This window comes from Stenella coeruleoalba (genome assembly GCF_951394435.1).
Source record: "Stenella coeruleoalba genome assembly, chromosome: 3".
Classification (NCBI taxonomy): Eukaryota; Metazoa; Chordata; class Mammalia; order Artiodactyla; family Delphinidae; genus Stenella; species Stenella coeruleoalba.
In genome coordinates, this window is record NC_137148.1 from 147,564,009 (window position 1) to 147,586,470 (window position 22,462).

The following is a 22,462-nucleotide window of genomic DNA, read 5'->3' on the forward strand; positions in this document are numbered from 1 at the left end:
ATGAAGCAGATCTAGCTCAACATATATGGAACAATCTCTAAGACTAACCATTTTAGAGAAAAATCAAATGTATAGAATAGCATATGTTATTTATGGAAAAAACAGGGTAGGGCGGGTAAATATACTCACATACACTAAAATAGTGGTTCTCACATTGGGATCCCCGGACTAGTAGCAGCAGCATCACCTGAGAACTTTTAGAAATGCAAATCATTAGACCCCACTCAGACCTACTAGCTCTGAACCTCTGGGGGAAGAGCACAGCAATCTGTGTTTTAATAAGCCTTCCAGGTAATTCTGATGCATGCTGAAGTTTGAGAACCAGTGTGGTAGAGCATCTTTAAAGATATCCAGAAAACTGGGAACAGCTGTTACTCTGGGGAGAAGAAATGGGATATGAAGAACAGGCATCTTCAGAGAGACTCTTCACTTCGGTATGTTTGGATTTTTTTTCCCATGTGTATGTATCACTTATTTTAAATAAAAATTAACAATCAAAGCCTACCACTTTGATCCAAAATGGATAAAGAAATGAGCTCAGTGCTTCTGAAAAACTGAATTATGGGTTTTGGTTTACAGCATGATTCTTAAAAGAAAAAAACAACAACCTATTTGAGACCAAGATTTCAATGCAGCAAATAAAGTATATCTATAAATGACCATGTATGGTTTGACATAGTAGAGCCTAAGTTTGGTAGTAATGAACTTGTTAGTTACTGAGCTGGGAGGTTTTAAAAAGGGGAAAAACCTTTTTAGAGGTTTTTTTTTTTGTTTTTTTTTTAATCAGAATGAAGCAGATTACCCTTATTGTGGAGAGTAATAATAATTAAAAACCCAGAATAAAGGCAAAGACAAAGAGAAAAATTGAACTTTTTTTTTAAAAAAAGCACAAAAACCCTACATACTAAAATTGTACACATCAAGTATTGGTCCAATCTTATATCAATCTATTTACAATTAAACAGCACCATGGTTTTCTCACCTAGGTTAGTTAAATGCCCAGAAAATTGTTATTCAAAGTACACGTTCCTTTAAAATAAAATAAACTATTAGGAGAGCTCCAATCCTCAACAAAAAAAATCTACCAACTATAGATTATTATATCACCAAATTTACTTAAGAAAAATAGATTTGAACACTTTTTTTGTCCTCCAGTTAACAAACTTTGAGAGATGTTGCTGTTCAATGTGACACACAAATTAATAAGGAAACATTTTGATGACAGGGGCATTATATTGAAATACCCTCGCATATCTCCACCTCCATATATAAAAATACTCCTTTGGAATTAATGCTGCTGTTGCCTCTTGAATTTAGATTCAATTATCAGTAAACCTAAATTAAATGTAGCCACAATCTTTAAAATGATTGCATGAAAAAGAGAAGCAGTTAAAGCTCTCAGAAACATGATATGTTACAATTATAGATATTATGTGCAATCAGGCTATAGGAAATTTAATAGTATTTTAAACATTACATTTAAACTAGTTTCATTTTGCCATTAAAATTAATAATGGTGCTTCACATCCAAAATAACATGTGAAGGTTTGATTATTTCTCATTTGAGAACAAGGTAAGTGCCTTCTTGCCTCTACTTTTCCATCTCATGGATTCTCAGGGGTTCAGAAATCACTTGGTAGCCCCCTTCTCACTTATGGGACCAACCTTGAAAAGGCTCCAAATTAAATATAATCCTTGGCAGCTTTGTTCCAGTCCTAGTACAGAAGAGTCAGGTTATCTCACCAAAATTTTCAGTCCTCTAGTATAATCTGCAGATGCTTCTTAATTTGCCTCTTTGCTAGGAAAGATGAGAGAGGAAAATTCTCATCCACCACAACTACAGGTAACAGTGAACTATGGAAAGCACTAAAGTATAAAGCAACGTATCAACATTTGGTCTCACTGTCGATGTTTAGGTGATGTCAGTAAATATTTCACTCTAGCAAATTATGAGTTGAAATTTTTTCTAAAAGATTGAAGACAGGCACAATTCTCCCAGGCACAGACAGAATGGGTTTTCCTTACACCCTTCCTGCAAATTGGGGGAGAAGAGATAATTACTTTATTATCCTACAGTAGGAACAGCTGTACTTGATTCCATGCATTCCCTGGGATTCCCCTGAATCCCTGGAATGATTCAAGTACATTCCCAGCTGTACTTGATTCCATGCATATCCATGCATTTGGGGGCACAGTTAGCTCTGAAAAGTTCTAAGCAGAGTAGGTAGATCAATGAAGGTTTTACATAGTAGTGTCCTTCTAAGCCTGGATATGAAACAGCTTCATTATATAGACATTTCAAAATACCTATGCAGCAAGAGGACAATAGACTTTTCAACTAAGTTATCAGTTGAAAGTCAGAGATCTGAATGCACTGACTAAATTATTGCCTAGTGTTCCAGAAAGGTGCCTGCCACCAACGTGCTGAAAGGCACCAAAATTTAGTGTGAATGTAAACAAGGAGCTCAACATATGGGGATGGGGAAAGCAATATTGAAACACAATTTGCCAGTCTCTACTCCTTTATGGCTAAATATCAATTGAGCAAGGAATTAAGACCAGAAAAGAAGAGAACCTCAAGTACTGCTCTTTTCAGTTTCCATTTTAAAAAGCTCAAGTTTTATACCTGTTATTGATGATTTCTGGAAATTGTATTTGATTTATTTTTTAAGAATTCTATATTCACAGGTGCTTGGTGCTGTTCTGCATGGATGCAATGTTCTATTTACAGTCCAAATCATTTAAATACAGCCATTATATAGTTGTTGGGTATTTTAAAATAAATGGTTATCTATTTCTTAACTGCCTCTTGAATTAGAAACTGTAATTACATGAGTCTCAAAGGCTGGCTCTTTGTGTTTTATTAATTATTTTCGTTGGTCTCCATCACAGATGGAAGTTTTCACTGGTAATTCCTCAGAACTAAATCCATTCATAAGGAATTCAGAGCAGTGAAAATAAATTTCACGCCATAGAGTAGGAAATGATAACAACAACAATAAAAAGGAGCAGGAGGGATCTAGGGACAGCCAGCAGGACCAGTTCAGTTCTCAACTGGTGTTGGGTTTTGCAAAGGTTGGCTCATTATAACCTGTACAACATAGTCCTTTGGGATCTTCAGCTCTTCCAACTTCATTTTGTCGGTGAGAGGTCTGCCAGAAAAGAACCACCGCTGACTAGCCGGTTCCACTCCTTCTGCTGCATGTAGCCGCCTCTTCATGTGGTACACTGTGTCTGTGCTGCGGACCACAAGTTTGAGGTCCTTGCCGGTGGAAAGGCGCAAACGGAGCTGAGATTCATACCCCGAATTGGGCGGTGGCTCAGGAATATCCAGAGTCTCTATGTCACTCTTTTCCTCTATCATGTTGATTGGTGGTGCCAAGCAGTAGACTGGAAGCTGATACCTATTCCCCAGTTCATCATAGCACTCTGTAAGTGCACCTTAAGAAAGAGAAGATATGAAAAAGAGTTTAATCTAAATGAATGCATTTTTCTTTACATCTTGCAAAATGCTCAAACATCTCATTGGCGTGCCACTGTAGAGAAAAAAATGTAAAATAAGGCCAATCTCTGTCAGTGATCATCAATAATCATTATCAAGACCCATGACCAGGGCTTCCCTGGTGGCGCAGTGGTTGAGAGTCCGCCTGCCGATGCAGGGGACACGGGTTCGTGCCCCGGTCCGGGAGGATCCCACATGCCGCGGAGCGGCTGGGCCTGTGAGCCATGGCCGCTGAGCCTGCGTGTCCGGAGCCTGTGCTCCACAACGGGAGAGGCCACAACAGTGAGAGGCCCACGTACCGAAAAAAAAAAAAAAAAAAAAGTAAAAGAAAGCACACAAAATTCCAATTTACTAATATTATCAATGCTTAGACCAAATTAATGGGAGATGCCAATTACATTGGGATATCTTTTTAGGAAATGAATCAGCTAACCTTGAAAAAAAAAAAGGCAAAAACCCCAGATCCCTAAGCTCAATTCTCCACAACACAGTGTTCCAGAGTGGTTCTCTTAGTGCCTAGACTTCCTAAATTGAAGTACTTGGCCGGAAGTCCTCAGTCCAAAGAGATCACAAACTAGAGATGACAAGCTTACCAGCTGCCATTGTCTCATGGCTTATGTATGGATCTCATTAGCACAACTACCACAGAAATGACTGAGGTGTTTTATTTAACCCAAATTAGTCAATCTGTTACAGAGAAGCTTTGAGTTAAAAAGGAAGAACAAAAGAGGCATGAAGTTTATAACTGGCTAGCTCAGGGGAGGGGGAAAAAAGTGTTTATGGTTTAAAAGAAGGTATTCATGGTTAATTTCTTTATAAAGTATAAACCATTGTAATTACCAGAGCTTCCCTTGGGGAACTTGAAAGCATACTTAATGAATGTTTTATTTTAAGGTTATTCATAATGTGTCTTTTGCTCAAACTGGAACATTAATGTCAGCTGATTATCAATTTGGATAAAAACCAAAAATATCTACCATATTCAGAACACTCATACACAGGCTAATGAATATGAGGCGTGGACACTGAGAAACGGTTACCAATGAACAAATGACTTAATAAACTGATCTCCATCAATAGGCTGAAAATCCAAAGCATCCCAAATGAGACTGGAACAGTCACCAATCCACCAAGGGTTGAACTGGGCCTGCTTTCTAAGTTACATAAGATGGGCTGGGGTGAGAACTCAGGCACCAAGCATTAATACACGCGAATCTCCCCCTTCCTCTGTATTTAAAAATAATGTTCAGCCTCTGTTATTCACTAATCTGAACACTGCTATGACTGTAGAAATAGATATGCTTCAAGCCCAGTTGTGATCACCAGCAATTCCCTACACTAGTAACCATCACACTGCAGTATAAATATTATTTATAAATAGTCAGTTGTGCAAACTTCACTGTTTATATACTTGATATAGCCTTGTCCTAAGGCAAAGAAACCTCAGTGCCTTTCAGGTGGGCTGACCATTAGGAAAACTAGCAAAGAGAAGGTGGAGAGTTCACTACAGACTCATCATCTCTCAGGAAAATACCTTCAGATATATATCCCATTGATACTGGGGCATCAGTAATGTCAGCCTGATAGAAACAAGAACATATATATTTACATAACTGTTCTGCTAGAAAAACATTCTCTAAGAGAGGCACCATTCTAAATCATTACCTTTGGAATCAGGAGACCAAGATGATATTCCCAGCCTTGTTATTAACTAGGTGTACAACCTTGAGCAATGTTCTTTAACCTGTAATACTTCTCTCAATTAGCAAAATGAGGCAGGATAAAAATGACCTCTAACGTGATTTCCAGGTTTGCACATGCTGCTTCATCTTCATGCACCACAAGAGATAGAAAATAAAAGTGCAAACTAAAGCTGTCAAACTACAGGCAGAACAATGTCTTGACCGAAAGACAGCCTATATTTTTAGCCTCCCTAGAAACCAGGACGAGAGGTGCCATGGCAGCCTCTAGCGCAGTGCTGAAACAGTAGTGCATGCCAAGCTTAAAACAAATGTACAGTCTTAACAGGCACTCTGGCTCTTCCTAGAGCTGAATACTCACTCTTTCATGACAATAGAAAGCTGAGTCTTGCCCCTTCTGCCCTTCAGCCCAGCAAGTCAGGGGTTCAGTTTTCAGACTCAAATGGGTGAGAATAAAAACTCCATTGAAGAGGTACAGCTGAAGATGGCATATCTTCTTATTCTAGCTCAGGCAGCCTCCCATCTACGAGGCTGGAAATCAGCTATCCAGACTCTATTGCTTAGAAGCTCCCATATTCCAATATTTTGGGGAAGGGTAACTTGCAATTTATTTAACATGAAGTTTCCTGGTTTATTCCTTTCCTCACTCCTACCAGTCAAACTATACTGTAATCTGAGTCATAAATATGCTCTAGTTTTAGATTAAACAAAAAACTAAATAGGGGAAGAACTCAGGCCATGAAGTCAAACATCATTTAATTACATTTTTAGGCTGCAGTTTTATGGGTTACCCTATCCCCAAATTAAATATCTGGGATCATAAAGTATCAATAAAAATAATCAATATAGCCCAGAGCTGAATATTACCCCAAAATTACCTATTCAGAGCAAAATGACTCCTCTGCAGGCTCAAACTCTTTTGAATAATATACTCCTAAATCTTCCACCACTCTATGGCCCCATATCTCTTTATTAAAGAAAAAACTGCTCTGCTAATAGGGTCTCTAATCACACAATCTCTTTAGGACTTCGTAAAGATCACTAGAAAACAATTCTCGCGTTCCAGAGTTGCTGCATGAACAGTTACTAAACACCTAGAAGTGTGTAGGATGTGTCACTGGCACTAAGTAGAGAAGGTTACAAGAGAGCCAAGACTGTCCTTGACCCCCAGGAGCTTATAATCAAGGTGAGCAGACACAGCATACCCACCAAAGATTTAAATACAAATTGACACTGAAAATCAAACATAGGAGCTGAGATATCACACAATAGAAATGTGACTAGAGTTGGTAGAGCCAAGAAGGAAAAATTCTGTAGAAATAGTGTGTTCTGGGCATGACACAGAATACAAATGTAGGGCATCCCAAGAAATACGAATGATATGGAAACAAGAATTAGTACAAGAGGGACTTCCCTGGTGGTGCAGTGGTTAAGACTCCACGCTCCCAATGCAGGGGGCCCGGTTCAATCCCTGGCCAGGGAACTAGATCCCACATGCTGCAACTAAGAGTTTGCATGCCACAACTGAGGAGCCCTCGAGCCACAACTAAGGAACCCGCTTGCTGCAACTAAGACCCAGTGCAACCAAATAAATAAATATTTTTTTAAAAGAAGAATTAGTACAAGATAAGTAGGGGATAACAAGTGGCTCTGCTGAGGTGGAATACACAATCAATGGTGTGAAATTACTAAACAGAGAGCAATAGTGAAATCCTGATAGGAGGGTTCAGGAGTTTAGACTTAATACCCTAGGAAATTTCTAGAGGAGGCTAGTATAGGTACATGTGGCTAATATAGGTCCATGAGTCATTCATCCAACAAATATTGAGTGCCTACTATACGCCAAGCAATGTTTCAGGTGCTAGGGTTATGCTAGTGGAGAAGACAAAGCCTAAAGATTATTTTATTATTTGCATGAAGGGAGAGTGACTGACTGGAATCAGGGGGCCCTGCTAAAATGACTGGCTGACTGACAATGCAAAGAAATGGATCTGAGAGAACTGGTGGTAAGGGGCAAGACCTAATGATAGGTTAGGAAAGGAATCACCTAACCAGGAAATAAGAGTGACAGAGAATTTAGGGTTACAAGATTCTCTGCTTGGATTCTTTTTTTGTTTTTAATTTATTTATTTATGTATTTATTTTTGGCTGCGTTGGGTCTTCGTTGCTGCGCGCGGGCTTTGTCTAGTTGTGGCAAGCGGAGGCTACTCTTCGTTGCGGTGCGCAGGCTTCTCATTGCGGTGGCTTCTCTTGTTGCGGAGCACAGGCTCTAGGCGTGCAGGCTTCAGTAGTTGTGGCACACAGTCTCAGTAGTTGTGGCTTGCAGGCTCTAGAGCGCTGGCTCAGTAGTTGTGACACACGGGCTTAGCTGTCTGCGGCATGTGGGGTCTTCCTGGACCAGGGATCGAACCCATGTCCCCTGCACTGGCAGGCAGATTCTCAACCACTGCGCCACCAGGGAAGCCCTCTGCTTGGATTCTTAACTGCTTCAGGTTCAGGGAGATACTTCAATTGAGTTACTGAAGGTAACTGAAGAAGCATATTGGGAAAAGGGTAAAAGCAGTTTGTAGAGTAATAATCTCGAATGTGTAAGTTTAAACATAAAAGCAAACACTTAAGAGGGCTTACTAGCTCTGTCTAAGCACTTTACATACATTAACACTTAATCCTCACAACAGCCCTCTAAGGTAAGTCTATCATACTCATTTTACAAATGGGAAAATTGAAGAAGAGAGAGGTAGCTTGCCCAGGGTCAGAGATAGTTAAGTAACACAGTAAAATAATCTGATTCCTGAAGAAGTCAATGTGTAACACAGGGATAAGGCTATAGGGCTTGTGACAGCTCTACGAGACTCCCAGGTTAATGATATGGTTAAGGAGAGGAAGAAATGTGCTTGGAAAAAGGCAGAGGATAAATACCAGAGGGATGAAGAACCAAATGTGAATCACAAGGAGCAAGAAACCAACACTCCAAATGCAGCCCAACAATACGTTTGCCAGTGATGTCAGTGACAGGTCAAAGAAGCATCTGGAAGATGAGGCAAAAGAAAGTGTTGACTAAGAAGTTTCAGTGCTGCGAAGCCACCACATGTAGTGACAAAATGGACCTATTACTATCACTGTCTCATCTATGATATTTGAGAGCAATGTGTAAAAAACAGGGCATGGTTAGAAGAGAGTTTTGCTTAAAGAAACACTGTATTTAAACAAAGAAGGGAAGGAACCACTCTAAAAGTTGATAACATAAGGATTTTTTTACGTTTCCAAAAATCACTCCTAGCTATGTTTAATTATGCAATTTACAAAAGGCTTTTAATCATCACCCACTGGCCACTGACGGTGCAGTTCATCTAATAATTCTTCACTAGTTCTAAAGACATTCTAGCCAGGCTTGCTTAGATTGCTCACCTAAGTACACTTTTTTTTCCCCCGTCTCCTCAAAAACCCATTATAGGCCTCACTCAAGTCCTAGCAGAGACAGATGGCCACCGGGATAAATGACTGCCAGGCCACTGCTTCCGCAGACCAGGAACCCCTGAAAGCTCCCCAGGGTAGGAAGAACGCTGCCAAGACTACCTTCTGTTCTGATTTCATACATAATTTTTTTTTTTTTTTTTTTTTTTTTTTGCGGTACGCGGGCCTCTCACTGCTGTGGCCTCTCCCGTTGCGGAGCACAGGCTCCGGACGTGCAGGCTCAGTGGCCATGGCTCACGGGCCCAGCCGCTCCGCGGCATGTGGGATCTTCCCGGACCGGGGCACGAACCCGTGCTCCTGCATCGGCAGGCGGACTCTCAACCACTGCGCCCCCAGGGAAGCCCCATACATAATTTTTTGAAGTTGTTTTTATTTATCTTCTATCTAGATGACTGGCTCAGATGTTCCATTTTCCTTGGTCAACACTTTTCTATGGCTGTTTTTAATTAGGCTTCAAAATACTTCACAAGAAACTTATAAAGACTAAATTATATACCAAATAATAAAAATAGCTTTACTAAATGCCAGAACGTCTAACACTTTACTCTTTCTCAAGTAGCTTTCAGGTTAAAAAGAAAGACGTCTTTTTAAGCATTCGAAGGCCTCACTGGTTTTCCCTCTATGTTCACTCCTGCAAGACTGCAGCTCAGTCTTAAAATTTTTACCACGTGAGACTTGCAGAGCTACATGAACGAATCTGCAAAAGTTAAAAATAAATTTTTATGTAAGGAAACTTTTGAGGATATTAAAATGTTACCTTGATTGTAGTGATGGTTTCATGGGTGTTTACATGTCAAAGCTAACCAAACTATACACTTTAAATATGTGCTGTTTAGTGTTCTTCAATATACCTCAAAAGAGTTGAAAACATTTAATATTTAAAACATACTAGCAATCTGATGTAGAAAACGGTCCTCCCAAAATTAATTAAGAAATTAGGAAAGCAATATCCTAGAACTGCAAGGCTTTTGTCACATTGGGGGTTTCTTCCAAGGATGAGAAAAGACATCTTTATTCTCGACTTCACTTTTCTAACTGATCCAGAACGCATGAACTCTTCATAAAACATGACTTCCTAAGACAACAGAAGACCTAAACACATAAGTGAGTTGGACACAGCTAAAAAGGAAAAGAACACTGAAGTAACAGAAAGAATGGGAAGGAAAGAAAGAGTGGGTTAGACCTATGATTCAGGCAGCCCACTGTTGAGCCTGACAGAGGAATAGAAGACTGGAGAAGCAGTAAATGTGATAGAAGGAACAGTGGTTTTGGAGCCATCACACCCAAATTTTAATTTGAATCCTAATCTTGGACATATTCAGTCTGTTTCCTCAAGGACCCTACTATCTACCTCACAAAGTAGTTGTAAGGATTAAATAATAAAACACATGCAAAATTGACTAGTACATATAATGTCAGTTCCCTTCTCATACAAGTTTTAAATCTCAGAACCAGACTTACGGAGGAGAGCTCACCAATAGCAATATCACAAAGGATCAAAGTTTCATAATGTTTGAGCCCACTGCTTTATGCTTCATGGGGTCCTTTACAAACCTCACAATAATGTCAAAAGGGCCATCGAAATTACCCTTCATCCAGGTGTTATGAGCCGTCTTTCAGGACTAACAAATTACAGGCTCTCTCATGCAAACACTTTGCTGGGAATTATATTAAGCTTATGTCTGATAGGCTTTAGGAGAAGCAGGTTCAGTTGTCTCATTCCACCAAATTAGCTATTAAGACTGGGATTCAGAAGTACCAAGTCTATCATCTCTTCTAGCAAGCACAGGTGAAAAGTGGCTTAGTTTGGATGTATTACCAAAGTCTTACGATGGTTAGACCATGATTAAGAGCTTGTGTAACATTTGGCCACATTTCTAATGGGACACTGATCTTTAATTCCAACTCTTTAAAAGGAACAGAGGAACAGACCAGCAGCACTCAGGCACTGGTTTATTTAGCTGACCTGGCTTTACAGAAGTGGAAGTCGGTGCAGTACACTTCCTGGGACCACATCAGAAACCCTGCTTTCCGTCCACCCCCACCACCCAGAATGGCAAAGAAAGGAGGTCTTCTTCAGAGACAAGCCTACTGACTCAGGGACAAACTCCCACCTCAGCTATTTTAGGCCCTTTGCTGCTCTACCTGAAGAAAAAGGGTGACAGCAGCCGAGGAGTGGATAAAGCTACACTGTGTAACTCCAAATCATTTTTGTTTCGTTGAGGATAGAGAGAGGAAAAGGATATAACATTTAATTTATGATTAGTCAGTCATCAGATCCTTTATTAAGGCCCCATTTCATTTCTAAACACAAGTCTGGTAAAAATCCTCTGTCTCTCATGTATGTACAATTTTCATGCTTTCGTTCTTAAGCTTTATGTTCATGAATTAAGTTTATTAAATGACAAATTCTTATAGGGACCTTTAAAGGAATCAGAATTCATGGCTTGCTTTTTCTTTTTTTAATTAATTTATTTTATTTATTTATTTTTGGCTGCGTTGGGTCTTCGTTGCTGTGTGCGGGCTTTCTCTAGTTGTGGTGAGCGGGGGCTACTCTTCGTCTCGGTGTACGGGCTTCTTGCGGTGGCTTCTCTTGTTGCAGAGCACAGGCTCTAAGCGCCCGGGCTTCAGGAGTTGTGGCTCGCAGGCTCTAGAGCGTAGGCTCAGTAGTTGTGGCGCACGGACTTAGCTGCTCCGCAGCATGTGGGATCTTCCCAGACCAGGGCTCGAAGCCGTGTCCCCTGCATTGGCAGGCGGATTCTTAACCACTGCACCACCGGGGAAGCCCCATGGCTTGCTTCTGAATGGGCGTCTAACACACTTAAAGGAAAGAGAAACAAGGCCTACACATATGCATTTCCTATCTGTCCATGTCTGAGAGAATTCACTTGTTTCTCTTTAGTATTAATAGAAGTATATCATTTTAAAGTATTCTAGGGACTTCCCTGGCGGCGCAGTGGTTAAGAATCCGCCTGCCAATGCAGGGGACACGGGTTCAAGCCCTGGTCCGGGAAGATCCCACATGCCATGGAGCAACTAAGCACATGCACCACAACTACTGAGCCTGCGCTCTAGAGCCTGCAAGCCACAACTGCTGAAGCCTGTGCGCCTAGAGCCTGGGCTCCGCAACAAGAGAAGCCACCGCAATGAGAAGCACGCACACCGCAACGAAGAGTAGCACCGGCTCACTGCAACTAGAGATAGCCTGCAAGTAGCAGCGAAGATCCAATGTAGCCAAAGATAAACAAATAAAATAAATAAATTTATAAAAAAATAAAGTATTCTATATAGTGTGGGAGAGACCTAAACTGGTACACATGGAATTAACATTGAAAATTACTCATGTAGTAACTTTACAGAAAACACAGATGAAATGTCTTGACCCTGTAACTTAGTTGCTTTAGTTACCGTTAGATCTAGGACTTGAGTTCAAAACCCAATTTCATGACTTCTACCTCGGAAAAATAATGTAACTTCCCTGTGCTTCAGTTTTCTCATCTGTTTAAAATGGGGACTGTTGTAGGTGATTATCACAGGCATGAGAATTAAATAACATCAATTCAAAACATGAACTGATAGTATTTTATTATTTCTGATTCTCAGACCAGGAGTTCTTATCATCATGTTGGCTTCCTATACACAGAAATGCTCTATTTATGCTATTTATAAGTGCCTTAGTTTTAAACAACTTAAACTGCATTATACATAATTTAATTTATTCACATTTGATATATTCTGAGATAAGAAAGACCAGGAAAAAGAAAAAAAAATTCTGGGCAACTCCTTTCCCACCTGTATTTTGAAGGTGACTAAAAAATAAAGGTTTTTCAAGAATTACTATTTTCTACCTCGCATATCCTGAAGAATGAGAAAGGACAAAAGAAAATGGCCTTCAAAAGTCCAACTGAGGGCTTCCCTGGTGGCGCAGTGGTTCAGAGTCCGCCTGCTGATGCAGGGGACACGGGTTCGTGCCGCGCTCCGGGAAGATCCCACATGCCGCAGAGCGGCTGGGCCCGTGAGCCATGGCCGCTGAGCCTGCGCGTCCGGAGCCTGTGCTCCACAACGGGAGAGGCCACAGCAGTGAGAGGCCCGCGTACCGCAAAAAAAAAAAAAAAAAAGTCCAACTGAATGGGTAATAGTGAGCAGCTACTCCTCCTATACAGGGAAGATTAAGAAGGGAGCTTTTACACGTGAATTGCAAAGAGATGGAAAACACATTAATTGTAGATGCTAAAGAAATAAACAACAACCTTTCTAGAAAATTGGAAGGTAGGGAAAGGAGTAGGCAATTTTAAAAATCTTTTTAAATCTTCTGAATAATAATTTTAAAAAAGCATTAAATCCTCCTCTTTACCAGATAAACAGATACTGTTTCTGAACGAGCTCTCACCGAAAATATCTGAATAGCCACTATGAACCAGACTCTGTGAAATATGAAAATAAAAACCACCTTCTTTTCACCATGTTTATGCTAATTTGGGCATGCCATTTAATCTATAAGCTGGTTTCACAGGCAAAACACTGTATTTAGGAATGTTTTTAGTAATTTTAGGTAGTGACAAAATAGCACTCAATTAGAAAAAGGAAATAAGCTCTTTAAGAAATTTAAGACCATGAGTAAAAAATGCTGTGTAAATAATGAAAACTAAAGCTCTTCTAGGATGGGGAGGCTGTGGAAAAGAAGTAGCAGACATTAGAATCACGGAGGGAGCTTTTTCCACAATAGTACACTATTACACATGTCCATATTATCCTCTACCTGAGTCATAATTTCCAAAGTGAAAATATACATTCATATGTAAAATCCCCAGGTAGTTATGACACCAACTTCCCTCTTAAAAATCCCTACTGCCATTTGAGAATAACAAACTAAAGACTTCTCACAGATATTAATAGAGGAAGATAATTAAAGAGCACAGAATTATTTTGTGCTTGGACAGGCAGGAATACAATAAATATGACCTGCTGACTGGAATTAAGATAAAACACATTAATTATCAAGGGAACCACTATAAGAGAAAGAAAAGAAAGAGAAAATATGGGGAAAAGGGTTTTTTGTTGTTTCCTTGAAACAACAGAAAAGGTAACTATCATCACAAGAAAAAAGGCCATTGACAAATACATAATTTTTATGCATAAAACAGACACTAAATACAATTTAAATCAAAAAGGGCATAATCCTTGCTTACTTTGAGTATACAATCTAAAATAACAGACAACACAGATACAAACAACATTTACAAAGACATTTTCATATGGTTTTCAAGCTTTAAAGAACTTTATATATAATATTTATACTAGGAAGATAATATGAATAAGGTTGAGATAACAAAAAGATTATGGGAAGAGAAGAGAGGATGAGATGAAAACAAAAAAGGAGATCTTTGGAAGAAAACTTAGAAAGCAGTGTATATCCTAGGATCTCTTCAGGCTGTCAATCTATGATTAGTTCAGTAATCTTATGGGTAATACTGACAGACGGAGATGAAGGGGATGGGCATGGATCAGGTGTGAGATGATGCTAAACTAACAATGTCCTCACTGCTAGGTGTCTAATTAATAAATCTACTACTGCGCTTCCCTGGTGGCACAGTGGTTAAGGATCTGCCTGCCAAGGCAGGGGACACGGGTTCGAGCCCTGGTCTGGGAAGATCCCACATGCCGCGGAGCAGCTAAGCCCATGCGCCACAACTACTGAACTTGCGCTGTAGAGCCCACAAGCCACAACTGCTGAAGCCTGGGTGCCTAGAGCCCATGCTCTGCAACAAGAGAAGCCACCGCAATGAGAAGCCCGCTCACCACAACTAGAGAAAGCCCGCACACGGCAACAAAGACCAAACACAGCCAAAACTAAATAAATAAAATAAAAATTTTAAATAAATAAATAAATAAATCTGCCACTATTGTCGCTATTGAATGAACATAACCTCAAAATTCCATTAGGCATATGCCCAAAAGAAGGGTATTCCAAAAGCCAAAGAAAGATGTTACCAGTAGACAGTACATCCAGAAAATGACTGAAATCTATAATTTAGGTGCAAGGAATTTACTTGTTAATGTCAGAGTTCAAGAAATACAATCCTTGAGAGGGCAGACAGCAGAGACAAGAAGAACTACAATCCTGCAGCCTGTGGAACTAAAACCACATTCACAGAAAGATAGACGAGATGAAAAGACAAAGGGCTATGTACCAGATGAAGGAACAAGATAAAACCCCAGAAAAACAACTAAATGAAGTGGAGATAGGCAACCTTCCAGAAAAAGAATTCAGAATAATGATAGTGAAGATGATCCAGGACCTCGGAAAAAGAATGGAGGCAAAGATCGAGAATATGCAAGGAATGTTTAACAAAGACCTAGAAGAATTAAAGAACAAACAAACAGAGATGTACAATACAATAACTGAAATGAAAAATATACTAGAAGGAATCAATAGCAGAATAACTGAGGCAGAAAAACGGATAAATGACCTGGAAGACAGAATGGTGGAATTCACTGCTGCGGAACAGAATAAAGAAAAAAGAATGAAAAGAAATGAAGACAGCCTAAGAGACCTCTGGGACAACATTAAACATAACAACATTCGCATTATGTGGGTCCCAGAAGGAGAAGAGAGAAAGAAACGCCCCTCACACCGGTCAGAATGGGCATCATCAGAAAATCTACAAACAACAAATGCTGGAGAGGGTGTGGAGAAAAGGGAATCCTCTTGCACTGTTGGTAGGAAGGTAAATTGATACAGCCACTATGGAAAACAGTATGGAGGGTCCTTAAAAAACTAAAAATAGAATTACCATATGACCCAGGAATCCCACTACTGGGCATATACCCAGAGAAAACCATAATTCAAAAAGACACATGCACCCCAATGTTCACTGCAGCACTATTTACAATAGCCAGGACATGGAAGCAACCTAAATGCCCATCAACAGACGAATGGATAAAGAAGATGCGGTACATGTATACAATGGAATATTACTCAGCCATAAAAAGGAACGAAACTGGGTCATTTGTAGAGACATGGATGGATCTAGAGACTGTCATACAGAGTGAAGTTAAGTCAGAAAGAGAAAAACAAATATCGTATATTAACGCATATATGTGGAACCTAGAAAAATGGTACAGATGAACCGGTTTGCAGGGCAGAAATTCAGGCACAGATGTAGAGAACAGACATATGGACACCAAGGGGGGAAAGTGGTGGGTGGGCGGTGGTGGTGGGATGAACTGGGAGATTGGGATTGACATGTATACACTAATATGTATAAAATGGATAACTAATGAGAACCTGCTGTATAAAAAAATAAATAAAATTCAAAAAAAAAGATACAATCATCAGCACTACTATTCATTAAGTGTTTTTTGGACTATGATAAGCAATTTACATGTTTTATAATCACATTTAATCAATACGACCACCCTACAATGTAGGTACTTACAATCCATATTTTACAGATGAGAGAAATGAAGCTTACAGAAAAGAAGCAATTTGCCCAAAGGCACATAGCTATAAGTAATACAGTAGAGGCAGGAAGTAAGGCTAGGTCTGATACCAAAGCCAGCTAAACAAGAGCTAAAGCCTATGCAATATTTTAAACTCAAAATATGAAGTACTTTGGGATGGTTAGGGTTTAATACAACAAAATGTATCCAAAGTAAAATTTCAATTACGTAATTACACCTAAAAGATGGAAGGGATTTCACCAATACCAGTGAGGTGTAGGTAAAAACATGTAACTAAATAGCTAAGTTATAAACTAATGGTGAGTTAGAGTACCTGACGAAATATAATTCAAAAGTCCACCCAAGAAACATTATTGGTAAGTTTCAGATACGAACAAGGGAAATCAATCAAGGGTACCAATGACAATAATATTAATACACATAAAGTTATTACACAGCTTTCAAAGAGGAAAGCTTGAGGAAAGTCAATTTGATTCTTTCATGCTAAAGCAGAAAATATTCCTTAAACATAGAGGGGACGAGTTGAGGCTCATCCAATATTCTCAAATATCTAAGAATTCTCCCCAGTCGGTTGGTGGGGCTGCCAGGATCATTACTTTGCGGTTCACACAGATAAACAGAAATGAGGGACTTGAGTTTTTAGAGATCTGAGCCCGTTTCTAATAGGATATGCATAGGTCCCTACCTTAAATGTAACAGAGCTGTTATGCCTCCATGAACTTGTAAACAAGGCCATAATTAACAGAACAAAATTAGATTTTCCCATAGGTAACTATGACAGGTACAAAGTAAGGAAGTCAAAGTTCCAAGGTTCTGGGCCTTGGGCTCCTAAATCACAGATAAACACCTTCCCCACCCCACTCGCGGGCCTGTACAGATACCAATATATTCTGCTTTTAAAATATAGGATGTAAGCAGTAAAAAGAGATGGATGATAAAACTAACTGTAAAGGAAGGCCCTTCCCTTTATATTATATAAAGGTAGTATTTGAAGACAAATTATAGAACTAAGAAAGGTAATGGAACAAGGTGATGTCCACTCCAGTCATGTAAGAAGTAAAGAATTCAGAGACTATCCATGAAAATAGGGACTAAAGAGTCATACTAAAACTGCATTCTATTATAAATTTTTCAAATGTAGGACGGATTATTTTTACACCTGCGTAGAAAAAGTGATCTATATATAGTGATCTATATATATAGGGTGCTCAATGTTATTAACCCAAGCCCATCCTAATAAGGTTTTACTACTAAAGAACAGAACAGCTATGGAATATATATTTTTAAAAGTTTCTTGGAAGCACAATTAATTCGGAAAATTAATGGAGATTTGGAACACTGGAAAGGATACTAAGTTAAATACCTTTTATTTGACAAAGAGTCAAAGCCGATGATTAAACAGTGAAAAGCACTGTTCCTCTGAAAATGTAGACAAAGTAAGATACTGAACGATACTTGTGTTTCTCTTCAGATCGTATGAATCTTTCACCTTTTACTAAAAATTCCCATGGGGGGAGAAAAAGAAAGGAAAGAAGAAAAGAAAAAAAAGGAAGATACTGCAAACTAAACAATGAGAGTATAATAATAAATAGAAAACTATTCAACGAAATATAGGATTATATCGGACCTAAACAGACAACTTAGAAAAATATTAACTTTAAAAACTGAAAAGTCAATTTATAAATATAGTAATCAACAGAACAAGAATATAATATACTGTAAAATTAACATCTAAATCTTAGTATAGCATGAAACTTTTTTGTTTCTAATCAAGGAGACTAAACATGAGGATATGCATGCATCCAGCATACATGTGTCCCTGGAAACATTCAAAGCTTATGGTGGTCGTTAGAGTCACATTCCTAAGCAAAGGAGAGAGGTTTCTAATAAAGCTCAGGGATACAGTCATAGAAAACTGTCCTTAAGAATATGTGAGACTCACTTCTAAGTTTAGGTTTGCTCATTATGTTAAAAACAGACTTAATGAGAAAGGATAATGACTAAAGGTGTGTCCACTGGGTCTCCATGGCTTCTGAGATCTAAACTTGAGACTACCTCTCTAGTGCTAGCAGGAAACCAGTGAACTAGAAGCTCTAGAAGATTGGGGCCGGGGGCAGGCCTTGATGGAGAACTAGATTAGACGGAAGTTAGAAAATACAGGTTTATCAAGTGTTCTCTTTCTTGATATTAAAAAATACACATACACACACACACAGAGTAAACCCATCTCCAGCTAAAAGATATACAAGAAGCAAAGAGGAATGTTCCTCTTTGCTACATTAAAAAAAAAAAAATTTAGAATAATGCATAGCAGGAAAATGAACACTTCCCATTTGGTTTCTTGCCATTAGAAAGGAGCTGATGATGTTCCACTTTGTCCTTGACAACAACCAAACCTACCATGTGGTAACGTTATGTTCGCACCATCAATGATTGCCTGTGCCAGTTCATGATCATTGTTTTCAAAAGCATGTGCTGCAGCCTTCAAGGCATCCCAAATCTCTTTACGGCCTTCAAAAGCTGGTGCAGTATCCCAAAATTCATCTCTCTTGCTGCGTAGTTGTCCATCTGTCATGGGATAATCACTTTTCCATTTGGGTTTCTCCTTTTTCAAAGGCTGGTTACGACCTAAAGCGACTGAGAAGAAAAATAAAAGGCTGACATCAAAACCAAAATTTATAAAAGATGTTTTAATAGCTATCTGGCCATCTTCTTTGGTTCTTTCATCAAAATTATAGCTGGAAAGTTGGCCCACTAGCTAACTCTTGCATTCTGAATTCCCTTAACCTATTTTATTTTAGATCCACAAGAGCAAATGGAGATATTAGGTAGCTCTACTCAAATCTTCCAGTGACAAGTTAGTAGCTCTTTTCCATTCAGTGCCTTCTCCAAAGGAGAATTTTTGTTTGTTTTTTGCGGTACACGGGTCTCTCACTGTTGTGGCCTCTCCCGTTGCGGAGCACAGGCTCCAGGCGCGCAGGCTCAGCGGCCATGGCTCATGGGCCCAGCCGCTCCGCGGCATGTGGGATCCTCCCGGACCGGGGCACGAACCCGTGTCCCCTGCATCGGCAGGCGGACTCTCAACCACTGCACCACCAGGGAAGCCTGAGAATTTTTTAAATTATCTAGAAAAATCGTAGTAAGTGTTCCATCAGACAGCAGTGGCAGAATTTAAAAAGAGTCAAAGGATAGCATAAAAGAGAGGTGAGATACTAGGAGAAACCAAATGGCATATGTCCAAGGGTCCTTGAATCTCAGGACCCTTGAACATATGAAGCCGGAAAGCAGGAACTGAGAAATCTCAAAGAGGGAAAAGACTACTTTGTGGTATCCAAAGGAAGAACAGCCAAACCACCAGATCCACAAGGAAACCTGATCATAGAAAAGCTTCCTCTAGCACCCTGTTCTGGACATGAGTCTAAGGAACTGTAAGTATCTTTCCCTGAAACTCAAATATAGAAGCTAATTTAGAAAGGGATGAGGGCGAGAGGTAGTGCTTTACTCTTTAGAGGGACCAGGATTGGAACAGGCGATCCTTGATACTAGGCCAAAGGAGAAGTGCCCAACCACAAGGAGAAGAACTACAACACCCTACTCTAGTTTTAATCCAAGAGGAGAAGAAAAAAGAGGGTAAGAGTCCACTCCTTTTTTGCTCTAAGTGGCAGCGTGGCTCCTTAGAGAATGTAGTAGTAGTGCTATAACGAGTCTGATGCAGCTTCTTTGCACCCAGATACTTACCTGGCATATGACCACTGATCTCATACTGACATACAGAGACATTCTTATTTTACACAGAGCCACAGATGAGAAATGGTTAAACAGAAGAACAGGTAAAAAGAAAACTGAAGCTCCATGGAGTGTTGGGTAAGAGTGGGTGTGAAATAAATGACAGAGTGGGTAGGAGGGAGAGGGTGTATATCAAAATTCAATGTTCTATATTTAATTGCAGGAAGAATACTAATTTAAAAGAAATTACTCTCAAAATGGTTCTAAAGAATCCCTGATATCAACCATTCCCTCACTGGCCCAGGGTCAGATGAAATTTGAGTTATTCATAACAGAAATAAAACAAAATAACTCTAGCCCCTAGGCAATCTCTACATCCTATACCAGGCTATATTTCAAGATGACGGGACCAATTCATGCTGCAAAGTGTATCTGGTCTGACACTTGGAGTAAACCATGCTCTCTTCACCCAATCTGGCCACCTCATTTCAAGGCAGCACATCAGGCCTCATCCCCTCACCTTCAGAACACCCAAAGTTGTTCAGAATATGTCAGATAATCACATTCCACCCCCTACTGATTCCACCACCAAGGTAAAATTAAAGGTAAATTTTATTTTCTGCTATATTAACCTTTAGATGAGTCAGAAACAGTTTAGAGACAACATTCACTATTAGTTTACTGAGCAGGGAGTGGAAGATAAGACATCACAAGTAGATACCTATTTGAATAGGTAGCTAATTCAATACTCAAATAAATACCTATTTGAATAAAATTTCATGTCTACTTGAAGAGTTCCAGAGAATTGTCTAATGTCTATTAGACAATTGTCTATTGTCTAATTGTCTGTCATATGTATTAAGTGTACCAGAGAGAAAGTTGATATAACTGTAATTGTGGGAGAATCGCAACGCAAAGGCAAAGACAACAACAAAACCTCCACGATCTCGGTACTTAAGCAAAGGAAACTGAAAGGTCCTCAAAGAGAAGAACCCAACAGAAAAACTAGCTCACAGTAAAGGTAGAAGATACTTTGGAAAAAGTAAAAGCACCTTCCTTACAAATATGACAGCTTTATTTTATCTCCCCTCACCTGTAGAAGGCATAAGAATAAAGTCAAATAAAAAGTATAAATGGGACTTCCCTGGTGGCACAGTGCTTAAGAATCCGCCTGCCAATGCAGGGGACACGGGTCCGAGCCCTGGTCCGGGAAGATTCCAAGTGCCGCGGAACAACTAAGCCCATGCGCCACAACTGCTGAGCCGGCGCTCTAGAGCCCGCGAGTCACAACTACTGAGCCCACGTGCCACAACTACTGAAACCCGTGCACCTAGAGCCCATGCTCAGCAACAAGAAAAGCCACCGCAATGAGAAGCCCGTGCACCACAACGAAGAGCAGCCCCCACTCACCGCAACTAGAGAAAGCCCGCGTGCAGCAACGAAGATCCAACGCAGCCAAAACTAAATAAATAAATTTTTTTAAAAAAAGTATAAATGATACATTATGCTGCTTAGGGATAATCATTACTCTAAATGCATTTTCAAATCTGTATGCTGTCAACAGTTCCAAAGTAATTACTTTGTGTAAAAGTAAATAAGACAAAATGAATGCTTGTGACATGTAAGTAAAGCTTACTTTTACTTCCGCCTAGGTCTCTGCTTTCCCTATATCACAAACATCTGTAATGGAGAATATCTGCCTATCAAATGTCCACTATAAAAATACTTAAGTCTTGGGATTTCCCTGGTGGCACATTGGTTAGGACTCTGTGCTTCCAGTGCAGGGAGCCCAGGTTCGAGCCCTGGTCAGGGAACTAGATCCCACATGCATGCCGCAACTAAGGAGCCCACGTGCCACAGCTAAAACCCAGCACAACCAAATAAATAAATATTAAAAAAAATACTTAAATCTTTGCAACATAAAATATTTTAATGAAACCACTAAGCAGTACAGAATTTTCACTACAAAATATGAGGTTAAAAGCTTCATGTTAGGGCTTCCCTGGTGGCGCAGTGGTTGAGAGTCCGCCTGCCAATGCAGGGGACGCGGGTTCGTGCCCCGGTCCGGGAAGATCCCACATGCCGCGGAGCGGCTAGGCCCGTGAGCCATGGCTGCTGAGCCCGTGCGTCCGGAGCCTGTGCTCCGCAACAGGAGAGGCCACAACAATGAGAGGCCCGCGTGCCGCAAAAAAAAAAAAAGAAAAGTTTCGTGTTAAACTAAATGTGGTTTATCGTCTAAGTTATTACTTTTGTTAAATAAACTGGGGAAAAACATGAAAATTTAGCAAAAGCATTTAAACTATCATCCTGAAATATTTATCTTCATGAAAACATTTAGGGTTGTTATGAGGATTTAATAAATTAACACTGTATAGCACTTACAATAATGATAGATATATAATAAAACTACAGTAAGTGCTTGTTAAATAAAAATAACTTTGGAAGTATATATGAATTTTTAAATCTTCAAACATTTTTGCAAAAATATACAGGCTAAGTCTTTTTTCTTTTCATGATTTCTGAACAGAACCTGACATTCTGAGACCATAAAACAAAGTACCTTCCTTAATTTTTCCTTACCGAAAAAAAGAAACAA

The 22,462-nt window shown here is 39.6% G+C and overlaps 1 protein-coding gene across 5 annotated transcripts in view; it reads right to left on the reverse strand.

Moving 5' to 3' along the window:
• The window catches only part of UBTD2 (ubiquitin domain containing 2), a 28,891-nt gene extending 6,718 nt beyond the window's left edge, over positions 1–22,173 (reverse strand). For 2 of the 5 annotated variants that reach the window (XR_013827404.1, XR_013827405.1), the window contains exons 1-3: positions 21,277–22,173; positions 18,541–18,777; positions 130–3,441 (exon numbers count right to left, since the gene is read on the reverse strand). Coding sequence is in view for 1 of the 5 variants with exons in the window: in XM_079915353.1 (XP_079771479.1) it covers positions 3,044–3,441; positions 18,541–18,777; positions 21,277–21,487 (846 nt within the window). In the remaining 4 variants the exon portion in view is untranslated. Of the gene's footprint in view, positions 1–23; positions 3,442–18,540; positions 18,778–21,276 lie in introns of those variants that run through there. The other 3 variants (XR_013827403.1, XR_013827406.1, XM_079915353.1) reach the window with 3 other exon arrangements.
• Positions 22,174–22,462: the final 289 nt, after the last annotated feature.